Source organism: Macaca thibetana, chromosome 7, assembly GCF_024542745.1.
Source record: "Macaca thibetana thibetana isolate TM-01 chromosome 7, ASM2454274v1, whole genome shotgun sequence".
NCBI classification, from domain to species: Eukaryota; Metazoa; Chordata; class Mammalia; order Primates; family Cercopithecidae; genus Macaca; species Macaca thibetana.
Window position 1 is genome coordinate 10,980,488 of NC_065584.1, and position 16,343 is coordinate 10,996,830.

At 35.0% G+C, this 16,343-nt stretch overlaps 1 protein-coding gene across 7 annotated transcripts in view; it reads right to left on the reverse strand.

Annotated features, from left to right (window-relative positions):
• Window positions 1-353: 353 nt before the first annotated feature.
• Window positions 354-16,343, reverse strand: part of PAPOLA (poly(A) polymerase alpha) — a 64,819-nt gene continuing 48,829 nt past the window's right edge. Inside the window, exons 17-22 of one of the 7 annotated variants that reach the window (XM_050799054.1) lie at window positions 15,777-15,919; window positions 11,809-11,906; window positions 11,348-11,586; window positions 6,727-6,789; window positions 4,535-4,609; window positions 354-2,508 (exon numbers count right to left, since the gene is read on the reverse strand). In XM_050799054.1, coding sequence (XP_050655011.1) covers window positions 2,413-2,508; window positions 4,535-4,609; window positions 6,727-6,789; window positions 11,348-11,586; window positions 11,809-11,906; window positions 15,777-15,919 — 714 coding nt within the window. In that variant the 3' untranslated portion in view covers window positions 354-2,412. Of the gene's footprint in view, window positions 2,509-4,534; window positions 4,610-6,726; window positions 6,790-9,661; window positions 9,744-11,347; window positions 11,587-11,808; window positions 11,910-15,776; window positions 15,920-16,343 lie in introns of those variants that run through there. The other 6 variants (XM_050799053.1, XR_007727589.1, XM_050799056.1 and 3 more) reach the window with 6 other exon arrangements.

The following is a 16,343-nucleotide window of genomic DNA, read 5'->3' on the forward strand; positions in this document are numbered from 1 at the left end:
AATGCTTTGAAAAGGACAGTACACTGTCTACAGGCATAGAATAAATATACAGATAAGTATGGTGTCTACAGACACAGAATACTTTAGAGGACAGAACAGCTAAAATTGAATTAATAGTAACTATATTAATGTTTTCTTCCCTAAAGATCAATTATATGAAAAACAAACACCTAATTATTATCTGAGCTATAAATACAAGGCTGCTGCCAATGGCTTAAGTTAACCAGAAACAAATCTTTTCTAATGTAACCAAATTCTTTTGCAAATCTTCACTTAGAATCACACTATAAACTTATGACAGAACCAATTAAATTACTGAAAAAAAGGAGTAGTCAAAATAAATCAGGCAACTGTGAGATTGTGCTGTTTTTTTTTATTGTGTTTTCAATGGAGAAATACATCATCTGTTTACAAAATAGCTCTTGAAAAATACAAGGAGTACAGATACTATAAAACAAAGCAAACTCCAGTCATGAGACACTACATACATCATGCGAAAGCAACAGTCTGATCTCCAGGTTATGAAAACTATAATTAAAAAGTCACTACACAGAAAAGGTCCAAGTTTCCAGCTTGGCAAAACTTGGGTGCAGTTACATGAAACGTTTAATAAACTGAATTGTTTTCCCCAATGTGTAAACAAAATGACAAGACTAAATCTGTGCCTGGTAATTTCAATCTAACTCTGAAGCTACACAAAACACACAGACACCTTGTACACTTCACCTGTTAGTATGACCAGCTTTTTTCTTCGGTGGTGGAAGGAAGGGCAAGGTGACTGTGTAAAGCAAAGATGTGGGAAGTAGAAATATTGTTTACTAGACATTATAAAGTCATGGTGAAAAGAAAGCTTCGATTAATGCATAGCCTAAGGGGGAAAAGACTACACTCCAACTTCAGAAAATTAATTTAGAAGGATAGGGGAAGAGATTAAGTAATTGCAGTTTAACATGAAAAATGCACATGTGATAGAATGGAGCACAATGGAGGATTCATAAAACATGCTCATCAGAAAAATCTGTTAAGTTTACTTTGTCCAGATTAAGAAAGAGTAAGTTTATCAACATCTGGCATCCCTCATACTTTGTAAAGATAGATCTTCTACTGCTTAATTATGAGAAATTATTTTATTCAAAGAAAAGAGCTCTTAATCTTTTGAAAAAAACAAAATAAAGAAGGAGTAGAGAGCTGACTAGATGTCAAGTGCTTGCTAGAAATGATTTTTAAAATGCTTCTACATGTAAAATGTACTGACAAATTTTGGTAAACCATTTAAAAATAAGAATTAGTTTTAAAATCTTGGAGAAAATGACTTTTTGCCCACATTTAAAACTGAAAATCAATTTTACTATAGATAGGAGTTCTGTGGAGTGTACAAAATTCCTCTTAGAGATCAAATGGCCATCCCAGACAGATACCATGTTTCACAGGCATTACTTTTAGTCACCCTCAAGTTTCAGCCATGGGACCAAAATTTAGTGTTCTGTGCCATGTGGTCACAGGGTCATTGGTTTCACATCATGGCTTAAGAAAATACTGGCATTTTGTTTCTTACAAAATAAGTCCTACCTTGTGCATACAAGCAAAAAGAAAAAGGAAGGGGAAGGTGCAAGAAGCTTTTTGTTTAGTTTGTTTGTTTTGAAGACAACAGATTGAAGGCAAAAGAATACAGAGCTTTCATAAGCTCAAAGAAAAATATTTGCTGGCTGATCGCTGATTTGTATGCACTATAAAACAATTCCATAAATAAAACCAATATATCATTTCTTAATCATGACCCTATCAAAACCAAGTTATTTCCTAACTATTCTTTCAATGTCAAATGTACCCTAGAGTTGACGTTTCATTTTTAAGGGTTACAGCTACCTCACAGGAACTGAACTAGATGTACTCTTACCCTTTCTCTGAAGTATAACAGTACACCACTGCACAACGGTATCCAATTTGAAGACTAAAGGTAAAGAAAATTCTTCAGGAAAAACTGAAAATCCATCAAGCTGAAACTCTAAAATTAGTTCTACTTTCTAATGAAAAATACATAAAAGTGCATCATCAGAATAAGTAATTCTTATGCCAGTTTGTATTGCAAATTTTCCAAACAATGCATCAAACATAAACCCAATCCAGATGTCAATTATGAATACAAATATAGCTTGAGGTTGTTTTTTTAAAGGCAGTAATTTTTGAAATAGTTAATGCAACTGTTGCTAACACAATAATAATAGTACTCCTGGCTTCACATACTAACCTGGACTTCCGATCAAGTGCTGATTAGCCCAGTAAGGGAGGTCACCAAAAACCCCAAATCCATTTCAGTCATGTCTAGTCTTGTACCCTCCATTCTCCTTTTTTAGCATTTGAAGACAACAGGTTGAGTTGGCAGATATTGTTTATGGACCCCTGAGGTTGTTTTTACCGATTCAATCTCAGTTTTATTGAATTCTTGATAACAGGAATAGGATTTGCAGGGAGAGCAGGGATATCAGAAAGGTCTGTACTGGATGTTTTCTGAGAATGAAAGCAAAGAACACAACATTGTTCAAAGCACCATAATTTAACAATGAGATGTATTTAAGAAACCTTATGAGAAAAGCATTACAAATTTAAAAACTCTATAATGTTGTCAAAATGGAATGTAAATATGACTATCACATTATTTAACAAATAATGTGTTCAACAAAGGAATTTTCAAATAGGTATATTTTAACAATATTTTAAAAACTCCTAAGTAATTTCAAATAGTTTTTTAAATTGTTCCTCTAAGAATCACCTATCACATAATGCTTAAGTTACTGCTAAACCGTATTCACTTATTACCACACTAATAGCGGTAATATTAACTAGTATTGGAGCACCCCCAAGTGGGAGAATACTTAAAGTTCATTTTATACAAAGCAGCAGCAGTAAATTTATTTTCTGACACTGTAAATTATACAATTAAATCTATACAGCTGAGCAATAATTTAATCATCCTACATTTTAGATAGATTATTTTCATATTAATTAGATTAAATCACAAGCTTTCTTTAACACTAAAAAAAATACAGAGATGGATCTTTTAAAGTTTTATTATGGAAAATTCCAAACATACACAAAAGTAGAGAGCACTGTATAATGGATCCCCATGTATTCATTACCCAGCTTCATCAATTGTCAAATCTAAGCCACCGTCCTCCCACTTTCAATTCACCTTGTGTTATTCTGAAGCAAATCCTAGCGATCCTATCATTTCATTTATAAATATTTCCAGATTTATCTCAAAACAGTAAGAATTCTTTATTAGGTATAGCCACAATATTATCACCTCCCCAGAAATAAGTACATACCTAACATTACCAAACATAGGAATGTATTTTTTTTTAAATCAACATAATCATTCTTCTTACATAACTGGGTGATTTTTCTCTCTATGGCTCTATGAATCCTTTCATTAGAAAGAAAATTCTACTCACTCATAAAAATATCTGAAAGGTAAATACCCATGGGTACTAATTACTACAGGGATAAATTCAGTAAGACAAAACTATGAAAATAAGTCCCTAGAGAGTATGTGGCAAACCAAACACATGCAATCACAGGACAGTTTACGAATGATAAACAAGTTTGTCCACGTATCAATATTAAACATGCTTCCTGATGTTAGTTACTCCCCCTAAAGTTTTATTAGATTATGGAAAAGGTATTCTGGAAACTAAACATAATATTTATATATCTTTAGAGACTATAAAAGTTAACATCTAGCAAAAGCACATTTTTAAATGATCACGTTAAAATAACTCTGAGCTGCAAAGCAGCAAAATATCATCATAGTATCAGTACAGCAGCAGTTGTTATCTCAGTTACTTTGTAGAGATTAACCAGTTTTATCATCTATTAAAGAATATATCTACTTTGTGTCAGAGTTTGAGCTAGACGTTAGGGTTCATTCATGTGAAAGGATTCAAGAAGAAAATTATTTAACAAAATGAAGGTTCACAAACAAATCAATGAAAAAAGATTCCAGATGCCTACTGTGAGATTCCGTATGTGAGGGTCTGTCACAAGTAGAATTGCTAGGACAAATGAAAAAGTAATTCTGAAGAGCTATGGGCTATATTAATAACTAACTGAAATCAGTAGTGGAAAAATAAGGCAGAAATACATTTTTAAAATAAAAATAAATTAGCCTTTACAAAAGAAATACATGAAGAATGTTTTTTAGTTCATTCCTAGTTTGAATTTCACTCTTTGACCTACAAATAAAACTTACATATGAAACCTGTATAAGTGACTAGTGAAAATTTAAATGATTTGCAGTATCAAATAATATATTAATATAAGGGGATGAGTTAACATTGAAACAGTCCCAGAGAACGGTTCCGTCAAATCCAGGGCCCTGCCTTAAAACTACAATAAATACGTTTATAGGCTAGCAAGTAATTACTTTCACAAAGATTAATTTTAATAGTCTTCTATGAACTCTCACTTTAATTCAATATACCACACTAATCTTCAGGACATTTACAAAATTCTCCTTGCTTTTTGCACTTAGTACCTGAGAGGCCAACAGAGAAGCCGCTGTCTGAATAGTTTCTGATTGAGTTGTACTTGTCTCTGTATCAAGTTGTTCCTGTGAGACAAAGAGGATGGGGAAGGGGGAAAAGAGACTTAAAAAAGAATAAAAGAACATAACTGGGTTTGGTGGCTAATAAAGAAGACAAACTGGAAGACAGGAGGGATCAAGAGAAAGATGTGACTACATTACAAAAACACCTAGTGTGTAGATGCTGTAGGTTATTTCACCATTTCAGATATTAATAAATTTCTATTTGCCTACTTAAATCTTATAAGGCATGGGTCAAAATAGCTCATGACTTTCCAACCAGCTCCAACTTGGGACATTTTAAGCAAATGATAATTAAAAACACACATAGGCACATCATGAAATGTTGCCCAGACAATAACAGAGCATAAACCCAAGGAAAATTCTTAGCTTTGAGGGAGAAAACAAAAAAACAAAAAAACAAAAAACTTATTCAATACTACTAAATAAAACAACCCCACACCTTTAATTAAAAGTAGAAAATATGTCTTAAAAAGATTTCTCCCTCCTTATGGTCTCTTCACCCCTCCTCAGTAATCAGTGCACTGGTTCTACTCATCAGAAAACACAGGGTAAAGTATGTCATACCATTACTCTAAACTTTTTAAAAGCAGTACACAAAAGAAAATAATATATACACAAACATATAAAAATAAAAATATAGGTCAGACCTGGTGACTCACACCTGTAATCCCAGCACTTTGGGAGGCCGAGGTGGGCAGATGAGGAGGTCAGGAGTTCAAGAGCAGACTGGCCAACATGGTAAAACCCCGTCTCTACTAAAAATACAAAATCAGCCAGGCGTGGTGGTGCATGCCAGTAATCCCAGCTACTTGGGAGGCTGAGGCAGGAGAATCGCTTGAACCCGGGAGGCAGAGGTTGCAGTGAGCCAAGAACATGCCACTGCATTCCAGCCTGGGCAACAGCGCAAGACTCCATCTCAAAAAAAAAAACAATTTAAAAAAGAAAATAAAAATATGAAAACTTCAATTTGAATGAAACTATACCAAAAAAATGAAACTGCTTTCTCCTATGAAATTAAAAAACGTAAATAAGATGTAAGAAGTAGGAATGGAAGACATGCAGGCTTCCTAGAGGACAACTTGGTGATGTATACCAAACTTTAAGCATACTATTTTCCTCAATAATTCTTCTTCCATTGATTTATGCTAAGTAAATAAACATGAATGAATGGCAGATATGATATTTAGCTGTAACCAGTATTACAGTAGGAAAGCACAGCTTGCTTTTTTAAATGGAAATAATTGCTATGGATAGGAAATTGGCTGGATAAAAATAATCACAGCCTTAAGACGGCATTCTGTGAAGCCATTAATAATTTTGTAGATTACGTAATGACACAAACATTTTTTTCTTGGTTTACAAAGTACATTGAAATTATAAAACAAGGGCATTATGAGGGCACGCACAAAACCTAAGAGAGTATTTGTTAAAATATCCATCAGAGAAATCTGGAGAATTTGGGAGAAGGGGGAGAATTTCTAATTTTTCCACAACAAAAGAAAGTTAAAAGCCTTCAATATATTTCAAATTCTAGGGGAAAAAATGAGTCTTTTACATTTTGGGAAAAAAAAATTTCTTCCACCCCTACACCTCGTTCAAGCCCCATGCACCCCAGGTTCTAGCCAAAACCTTATGCCAAAAACTGCTTCTGTAATCATACCATATTCTCAACCCAACAGAGAGAGATCATGATCTCAGCCTGGACTGTCAAAAATCCTATGTATCCTTCGAGGCCACTTCAAATGCTACTTCTTTCTTCAGTGAAGACATTTACTGCTATTTCTGCAGTCAGAAATAACATCTTACTCCTCTTGCCCCTTGGCCCCCAGCCCTCAATTACTTTGATTTTCTTTGATAATGTAATTAATTACATTCATGACTTATCTTCTCTACTTAATTATAAGCTCCTTTAAAGGCACAGAATGTGTTACACTCATCACTACATTCCCTTCAGTGTTCAGCATTACATAATTAACAGTAAAAATGAACAAATACTTCTCCACAAACAACACTAAAAAAATCTAAAACCTATAGCACAAAATACAATATTTTAGAGACATTTCTATTACATCTTCTGAACTCTCAATTGTGTATGTATTCTAAAGGCTAAATTAGTATACCTTTGCTTCTGTTTTATCATGTCCACTCAAAGCAAGACAGTTAGCATCTTCACTTGTTTCATCCTGTTTTTAAAAAAAAAAGCTTTATTCTCTAAAATGAAAAATTTAGATTATTTGCCAATCAATGCTTTACTTTATAAACTTTTTTAAAACTACAAAATAATTAAACCTGTAAGATCAACTATAGCCTTAAAATAGATAACTGGTTCTTCTTTTAAAATGTTTTTATCAAATTAAATTTGGCTTCAGAAGCTAATAAAATTTTAAAAAGCATCAGGAAAACTGTTACTGCAGATTACCACCTAAAGTACGTTTCCAAAACCACTAAGAGTTCATAGAAATATATTTTGTAAGGAAAAGAAAAAAAAAAGAGATCCTGATCAAACAACTTTAGGAATTTGGCATAGTTATCACCCCCATTCTGGAAGCCTCACATAGAGTGGCACACAGAAGGTTCTAATCAATTCTACCAAGAAAGAACACCACTTTAATCTTCCCAAGCCTAGTTAACCAGAGAATCCTTGTTCCTGGTACAACCTACTAACATCCTACAGAACACAAGACTCGAGAAACGCCTTGCTTGGGTCTTAAGAACTATTTTGACACTATTTTCTCAGCAGAATTAAAATTTAATTTTAAATGTGACTCTTAAAACAGGCATAGAAAAACCACAGGCTAACTTACAGCTTAGAAGAGATTTAATACAGTACCAGTCAATTCCAATAAGGACTTTATTTGTACCCTGCAAATATGCAAACTTTAAAAATAGTAATGTGTCACAATTGGCCAAATCTGAATACTGATATGTAAAACTATGGATTATCAATATTTGTGTGATAAATATACTGTACTTATATTTTATAGAAGTCCTTATTTTGGCCGGGCGTGGTGGCTCAAGCCTGTAATCCCAGCACTTTGGGAGGCCGAGACGGGCGGATCACGAGGTCAAGAGATGGAGACCATCCTGGCTAACACGGTGAAACCCCGTCTCTACTAAAAAGTACAAAAAACTAGCCGGGCGAGGTGGCGGGCGCCTGTAGTCCCAGCTACTCGGGAGGCTGAGGCCGGAGAATGGCGTAAACCCGGGAGGCGGAGCTTGCAGTGAGCTGAGATCCGGCCACTGCACTCCAGCCTGGGTGACAGAGCGAGACTCCGTCTCAAAAAAAAAAAAAAAAAAAAAAAAAAAAAAAGTCCTTATTTTTAGATATACAAAGAAATATTTTTGGTTATGCCTGGGGTTTGCTTCAAAACAATGGGGAAGGAAGTGATGTGGGTACGTAGATAAAACAAGGCTGGCTGTGAGTTGTTAACTGTTGAAGCTAGGTGATGCAAACATGACAGTTCGTTATACTTATGACATGTTTGAAATTTTCCATACAAAAAGTTTTTTTTATATATATATATGTGTGTGTATATATATATATATATATATATAGATAGAGAGAGAGAGAGAGAGAGAGAGAGAGAGAGGTTAATTTAGCTATATAATCCAGGAAACAGAGTAAACATTTTCCATTTTTATTTCACATTACCATTTATATTTATTTGAAAAACCTTAGGATATGATGACCATTAAGCAGAACTAAACTACCTCAGAGTATCTAAAACTCTCCTATCTATATACATTTAGTGCATTACTGAGTGAGGCCAGTATTTATTTCTGGTTTGCTAAAATTTCTAATACCAAGTACTCATTAGCAGATAATAAAAGACCCAATTTAGAAGGGCTTCAAATTGAGGATTATTTCTACTACAGCAAATTTCTTTGACTAAAGCACTATGAGATTTAGGCCTGGGTTCTAATCCTGCCTCTAACTGTAACTAGATCTGTAACTGGAAAAGCCACTGAACAGCAAGTTCTTCTGGTAGGAAATGAGATTAGCCCATGGAATAACCTAATATCCCTTATCTTCTTAAAATGCTATGTTTCTATTAATCAACTCCATAGAAATGCCATAAGCAAAATTCAGACTGAGAAAATATATACCAAAAAAAAAAAAATTACAGGAAAAAGTGGGGAGGGATGGAGGAGGGAATCTGTATTTTAAAGGACACTTACAGATATCAAACAATTGCAACACAGGGATCTTTTTCGATTTCCGGATTTGAACAAACAGCCTATTTTTAAAACAACCAATGAAACAATCGGGACATTTGAGCACTGACTAGATGTTTGATGATATTAATAAATTGTTAATTTTTGTGAGTAGGCTAATTTTACTCTTAATGCTTTCATTCTTAGATATGATTTTTAAGATTCTAATTAAACATGTCCAGATTTTGCTGTTAAGTAATTCAATCGCAAGAGAAAACGAAAAAGGCTGAAAGAATTAAGAATACAAAGATTGGCTGAGAGTTAATTATAACAGAAGCTGTGTGATGGGTACACAGGTACATAAAATGATTCTTCTATATGTATTTTTAATTTTCCATACTTAAGTTTAAAAATTCTATATTCTTATTGCTTTTCTAAACCAGACAAGAAACACAAGTGTTATTCTACCAAGGTAAGTGCAAATAAATTGCAAAATACCGCACTGGTACAAACTTATTTAGAACTCTTAGGGTGCCATTTTTAACATTAAAAAAAAAAAAACCCAATGTTAAATGCATAGAATTATACTTAAATACACTTTACTAATGTCAAAAGAAATCTGAATTCTGAAATGCCCTGACAACTTCAAACTGGTTATCAGTAGTCTGAATGTGTAACTGACACAAAAATTTAGCATATTCTTAAGCTGCTGCACAACACAATCATGTGGCAGTGGGGCTCTTAATAAGATCTCCAGGCCTAACTTCTAGAAGATCTCTGATTCAGTTCGTCTGGAGAAAGCCCTAAAATCTTTATTGAAAAACAATAACCAAAGAAAACCCAAAAACTAATTCTGTTGCAAAACCAACAATGAAAATCACTGCCTTAAGAGATAATTACACAGACACAGATGAGTTTTCAGAACACATCTTCTAAGTTACGATGATTTACAGTGGGCCCTTCATATCTGTGGATTCTGCATCTGCGAATTCAACCAACCATGGATCAAAAATACTTGGAAAAATAAAAAATAATACAACAATAAAAATGACACAAATTAAAAAATACGTCATAACAATAACTTAAACGGCATTTACATTGTATTAGGCATCATAAGTAATCTGGGGGGATTTAAAGTACTACACAATACTCATTTTTCATTCTCATTTACCATCTTAAGAGTGACAAAATTCATCAGATTACTTTTAGTTAATAGCAGCTATTTCAAAAAAAAAAAAAAACTGAAGTCTTCAGAGAATAAGCTAAATAATAAAATAATTTTCACCATTCTTAATCAAAACATAATAGAATCCATGAGCAATCTAGAGGGTTTTTTTCCACTCTAAAGAAATTTTGTTGTAATAAGTAAATTACTAAATACATTCTTAGCTTAAAAAAAAAATCACAATGAAATTGGTGCTTTTAGACTGTCACCTCTGGGGAAATAGCGAATGCCTCATTGATTGGAAAACAACATGAAAGTGACTCGAGGGAGAAATAAAATTGTGTAACAAGACTACCTCTATTTTAAGACTCATACCAAATCAATGTACACTTTTAATGGTTTTCCCAAAACTAAGACTGTAACAATTGTAAACCAGCTAGTATAAAAAGTTAATACAAGCTCACAAAACATAGTGGTTCCTGTGACCTCAACACTTTGGGAGATGAAGACAAGAGGATTGCTTGAGCCCAGGAGCTGGAGATAAGCCTGGATAACATAGCAAGACTCTGTCTTTACAAAAAAAAAAAGTCTTTTTTTAAATTAGGCACGCATGGTGGTGCGCACCTGTAGTCCCAGCTACTTGGGAGGCTGAGGTGGGAGGATTGCTTGAGTCTGGGAGGCAGAGGTTGCAGTCAGCTGAGATTGCTCTGCTGCACTCCAACCTGGGCAAAAGAGCCCAGGTTGGGCTCTTTTTTGTTTGTCTCAAAATAAAAAACAAAAAACTAAGCTGGGCATGGTGACATGCACCTGTGGGTCTAGCTACCTGGGAGGCAGGAGTCTGTGCCCAGGAGTTTTTAAAAAAAAAAAAAAAAAAAGCAAATGATGCTAGAAAGTTTCTTTAAGGGTTAGGGAACTAACCATTTAGGGTTCAAAAACTAATGTGGCTGTGTGTACTTGTTTATCATTCAATAAGAATTCCCTGAGAACCTCTAGTATTCGATGGTCCTATAATACCAAGTACAGGAGAGAAACTTCAAAACTCCATTTGGATCATAGAAGCAAAAAACTGTCCAAAGGACCATCAAAAAATCAGTGCAAAAAAAGACAGTCATTAGAGAATAATAAGTTAAGAATACATATAATTCCATGTTAAATTCTGTTGTAGACAATACCTGCTAACTACACGCACTAAAGAAGTTTAAATGAGAGGGCATAGCTTTATGGCAGAGGTAGTTACTGAGAAGAATGGGAAAGGTGAAGAGAAACTATGGCACTAAAACACTACAGACACACCTATGATTTTCTAAAAGCTTTGTTCCTTGGTCCTTCTCTATTTTGGTTCATAAAGTTTTCTTCCAATGGATTTAAAAATAGGCAGCTGGTGTTGCCATGGCTAACTAATATGTTTTTTATATATATACCTCTTCTGTTTTGGTTTTCTTGGGACTCTCTTCTTTATGAGGTGAGGATGTCCTCTTGACTCCTACTATAGGAGTAGGTATTTTTGTTGCTGCATTTCCTGAAGTTGCTGCATTTCCTGAAGATCTAGGTGGTGGGTTTACCAGACGTGTTGAAGAAACAACTCTGGAGACCGTAGGCTTTGGTGGTGGAGAAATGGCTGGTTGTGTGGCAGTTTGAGGAATGCTTTCACTCGATGTACCTAAGGAGTAAATATATGAGCATATACAAATTAACCACATCAGTATCAAGTTGTAAGTTTTTGTTTCTCTGAATTTGATTTCATGAATAACTTTACATGCAAAAAATAAACTGGCATTTAAAAAATTGAATTTCAACTACTTAACAAACCCGCTTTTCAAAATGAAGGTTAAACCAAATATAATGTAAGAATTCTCAAACCTGACAAACCCAATCTCCTTACCCCCTGAGCTTTCACTGGAATTTACTTGTGGCACAGAAACTTCAGTAGCCTGTATGTTGGTCACAGATGCTGCTGTTACAGCTGGAGCAGGACTGTTTCTGCTAAAAAAAAAAAAAAAAAAAAAAAAAAAAATTAAAAATTGTCTCAAAATTTAAAAGTAGAAAAATAAATAAAAATAAAATACAATGATCTATAACATGCACAGAAGTTATTTTGTAAAGTAAATGATTCTCTGATTTTACTTCCTATACATACACTTTAGCAACTGACTTTATTGGATAAAGTATAACAACAGTAAAAAGTACACAAACCTTCCAAAGCAGCACTGTCTAATGTTACTTCCTGAGATGACAGAATGTTCTGTATCTGTGCTACTGGATATGGTAGCCACTATTAAAACATAGCTACTCTGCACTTAAAATATGACCAGTGAGAGACTATTTAATTTTAATTAAATTTAAATTGTCACATATGGCGGCTGGCTACTATATCGCCAGAGTGGTTCTAAAAGATCTATTCTTAACTGATTTTGGCTAAGAGACTTAACTGAAGGATTTTTTTGAACAAAAATTATTTATTAATAAGAGGCCAGGCATGGTGGCTCATGCCTGTAATCCTAGCACTCTGGGAAACGAGGCGGGAAGATTGCTTGAGTTCAAGTTTGAAACTAGCCCGGGCAACACAGTGAGCCCTCGTCTCTACAAGAAAAAAAAAACCTATATTATTAAAAAAAAAAAAAGTTATGAATGAGAAAATGTTCTGAGAAACAGAAAACAGAAATAAACTTCTGTACACAAAGTATAAGGGTTTTGTAAAACCCTAAAAGCCCATCCAGTGGCTCAGTTAAACAAAGACTTTTAAGTGACAAGGAAGTATTTCAATATTTAACTTTAAAAATAACTTATTTTAAACCCTCTTTACTCCCCTGAAGTTTCTCTCCCATTTTCTCCTTCTCATGTCAATCTCAAATGACCTTCCTACTTAACAACCAAAAGCCACTAGCTTTGGGGTAACCAAATATTACCCCAAATTCTAAGTATAAATATTAAAGAGACACACCTATTTCTATAATTAACCCCTATTCTTTCCTTATTATATAAAAAAGCCCAATCTATGTTCTAAATCTCACTAACTCCTGTCATCTTTTTTTTGGTTTTTAATTCTTTTAATAAGATCTCCTGTCATCTCAAGAAACTCAAATCATCACTCCTTTACTCTCCCAACCAACTTTCCTGTCTCAAGTAAATTCTACACATTAGCATTTAAATAAACTCAAGTTTTTATTATCTCCTAAAAGAAAAACAAAAGCAGAAAAGTCCCTCTGGTTCCTCTCTCTCTCTCTCTCTCTCTCTCTCTCTCAGAGCTACCACCCACACTCTGAAACTGGTGAATGATGACGCCATAAGGAGGTAGGCAACACTTGGAAGACTTGTTATTTTTGGTACCTACATGACATCCACGTGGAACCACAGAGCAGTCAGCTTACTAAAGCTATGGATATCACTGGCACATGAATGTAAATGTAGTCAACAGAGAAGGTGTTACCACTCAGGGACAATATCAAGATGGGATAAACAGACAAAAGAACAATGAGAGAGCCCTCAAGGGCACAAATATTAAATGAATAAAAAGAAAAGGACAGTTGGCCAGAGAACAACCACACATGCAGGAGGAAAGCCTGAAATGGCTAGCAAGGTGCCTAGTATATAATAAACACTCAATGCTTGTTGAACAAATATACAACTGTATTCTAAAAACCCAGAAGTTTTATTTACAGAAGTTAGTATTACTTCAAGAAACTAAATTTCAAAACTAAATTTGTGAAATTTAGTACAGTTGTACACGTTTTATATTCGTGCACAAACTCAAAAGGACACAAAGGCTTTTACACATCCCAAAATTCTTATTAGTCAGCTTCTTCACTTAAAAAAAACCAAAAAAAAAAAAAACTTTTAAAATGATTAACACTTACAGGACATATTCAGGCCTAAAGTCTTTGAACTATGCATGATTTGCCTAAAAACATATCACACACACCAAGTCCAAAAGAAAGAAAAGACATCCACGAGACTTCAGCATTTTCTATTTCACACTCATCCAGGGAATCCTCCCCAGCTTGCACTTCTGCCATCGGTTATACGTTAACTGACAAACAGACTTCTAAAACTGCCTTTTAAAAATTGTAATATAGGCCAGTCGTGGTGGCTCACGCCTGTAATCCCAGCACTTTGGGAGGCCAGGGTGGGTAGATCACCTGAGGTCAGGAATTCAAGACCAGCCTTGCCAACACGGTGAAACCCCATCTCCACAAAAATACAATTAGCCGGGCATGATGGCAGGTGACGGTAATCCCAGCTACTCGGGAGTCTAAGGCAGGAGAATCGCTCGAACCTGGGAGGCGAAGGTTGCAGTGAGCCGAGATCGTACCATTGCACTCCAGCCTGGGTGACAGAGTGAGACTCCATCTCAAAACAAAAAACAAAACAAAACAAAAACAAACAAAATGTGTGCATGTGTGTGTGTATATGTGTGTGTGTATATATATTTTATATATATATATTTTATATGTGTATATTTATATATAATATATATTTGTATATATTTTTATATATTTATATATGTGTGTATATTTTATATATATATATTATATATGTATATTTTTATATGTGTATATTTATATATATATTACACACATATATAAACATACACACATAAATATATATATATTTATTACTTTTATTTTATTTTATTTTTATTTTTTTTAAAGACAGGGTCTCACTCTGGTTGCCCAGGCTGGGGTGCAGTGGTGGGACCACAGGTCACTGTAGTCTCAACCTTGCAGGTTCAAGCAATCCTCCGACCTCAGCCTCCTTAGTGGCCAGGACTACAGGTGCACACCACCAAACCTGGCTAATTTTTACTTTTTTCTAGAGATGGGAGTCTCACTATGTTGCCCAGGCTGGTGTTGAACTCCTGGCCTCAAGTGATCCTACCACCTCAACCTCCCAAAGTGTTGGGATTACAGGTGTGAGTCACTGCACCTGGCTGAAAATTTTTCACTGCTTCATACCCAAGGCAGTGGCATGCGCCTCTAGTCTCAACTACTCAGGAGGTTGAAGTAGGAGAATCGCTTGAATCCAGGAGCTCAAGGCCAGCCTAAACAAAACAGCCAGGCCCCATCTCTTATTTTTTTTTTTATTTTTTTTTTTTTTGAGACGGAGTCTCGCTCTGTTGCCCAGGCTGGAGTGCAGTGGCTGGATCTCGGCTCACTGCAAGCTCCGCCTCCCGGGTTTACGCCATTCTCCTGCCTCAGCCTCCCGAGTAGCTGGGACTACAGGCGCCCGCCACCTCACCCGGCTAGTTTTTTGTTTTTTAGTAGAGACGGGGTTTCACTGGGTTAGCCAGGATGGTCTCGATCTGCTGACCTCGTGATCCGCCCGTCTCGGCCTCCCAAAGTGCTGGGATTACAGGCTTGAGCCACCGCGCCCGGCCCCATCTCTTAAAATAATAATAAATTTTTAAATTTTTACCTGCTGTGAATGTTAAGAGAGATACCTAGCTCTAAAACAGGTTTCCCTAACTATCGTAGATACATTCCCTTGTTACAAAGCTATAAGCAGCTCTAGGACAGAAAGGTGGTTTTGTTCCTTTTGTCTGTTCTCATTAGCACACCATACAGTGCACTGTAGCAGTAGCCATCTAAACACATGAACTTGGAGGGGTTATGCGCTAACATTCATTCACATCTGACTGAAGACATTATCAGTGTCAAAAATAAAATGTTAAGTATGACAAGACAAAACCAAAGAGTACTATCCCCAAAACTAGGAATTAAATTGCTATTAAAAAAAATTAGTAGATGGAATGAAAATAACATTCTAAATAGATGACTTTAATAGCAAAATAAGAATGTATCTGATTGATTCAGCAAACAGCCACTCCATTTCTGTTTTCCTCTTTTTCCTTACCCCTGAGAGCTGCCAGAACTGTTCAATGGACTGGTCTTCGTAGCACTAGTAGGTGAAGGCACAGACATGCTGTTATCACTGTCCATAGACAAGTCAAGGCTGCTGTCATTGAGAGCTGTCAATTTGACACCTTCTGTTGAATGCTGCAAACAATGAAACATTTTACTGAATGTATCTTTACTTCATCCAGATGCTGAAACATGGAAACCTTTTACTTAACATATATGGTTTTTACTGAAAAGCACAAATCACTAAATCTACGAAAGTTAGACGTGCCATGCTGATTCTAAAAGGCAACAATTTGGGAGTCAAGTACTTTCTTCTAAGAAGGCCTCAACATTAAATATAGTTCTTATGTGGGAGAAAAAAGGAGAAAGAAATGCTGTATTAAATGTATCTACTGACCATAAGATACAACACAAATTAAAAACACTATAATATAAAACAAAAGAATCTCCAATCAGAGAACTCTAAATATATACACATACAAGAAAAAAATGTCTCAACAATAAACATGGTACTACAATGACTCTCTGTAAAGTGGGTCTAGAAGTGATTCTGTTTACA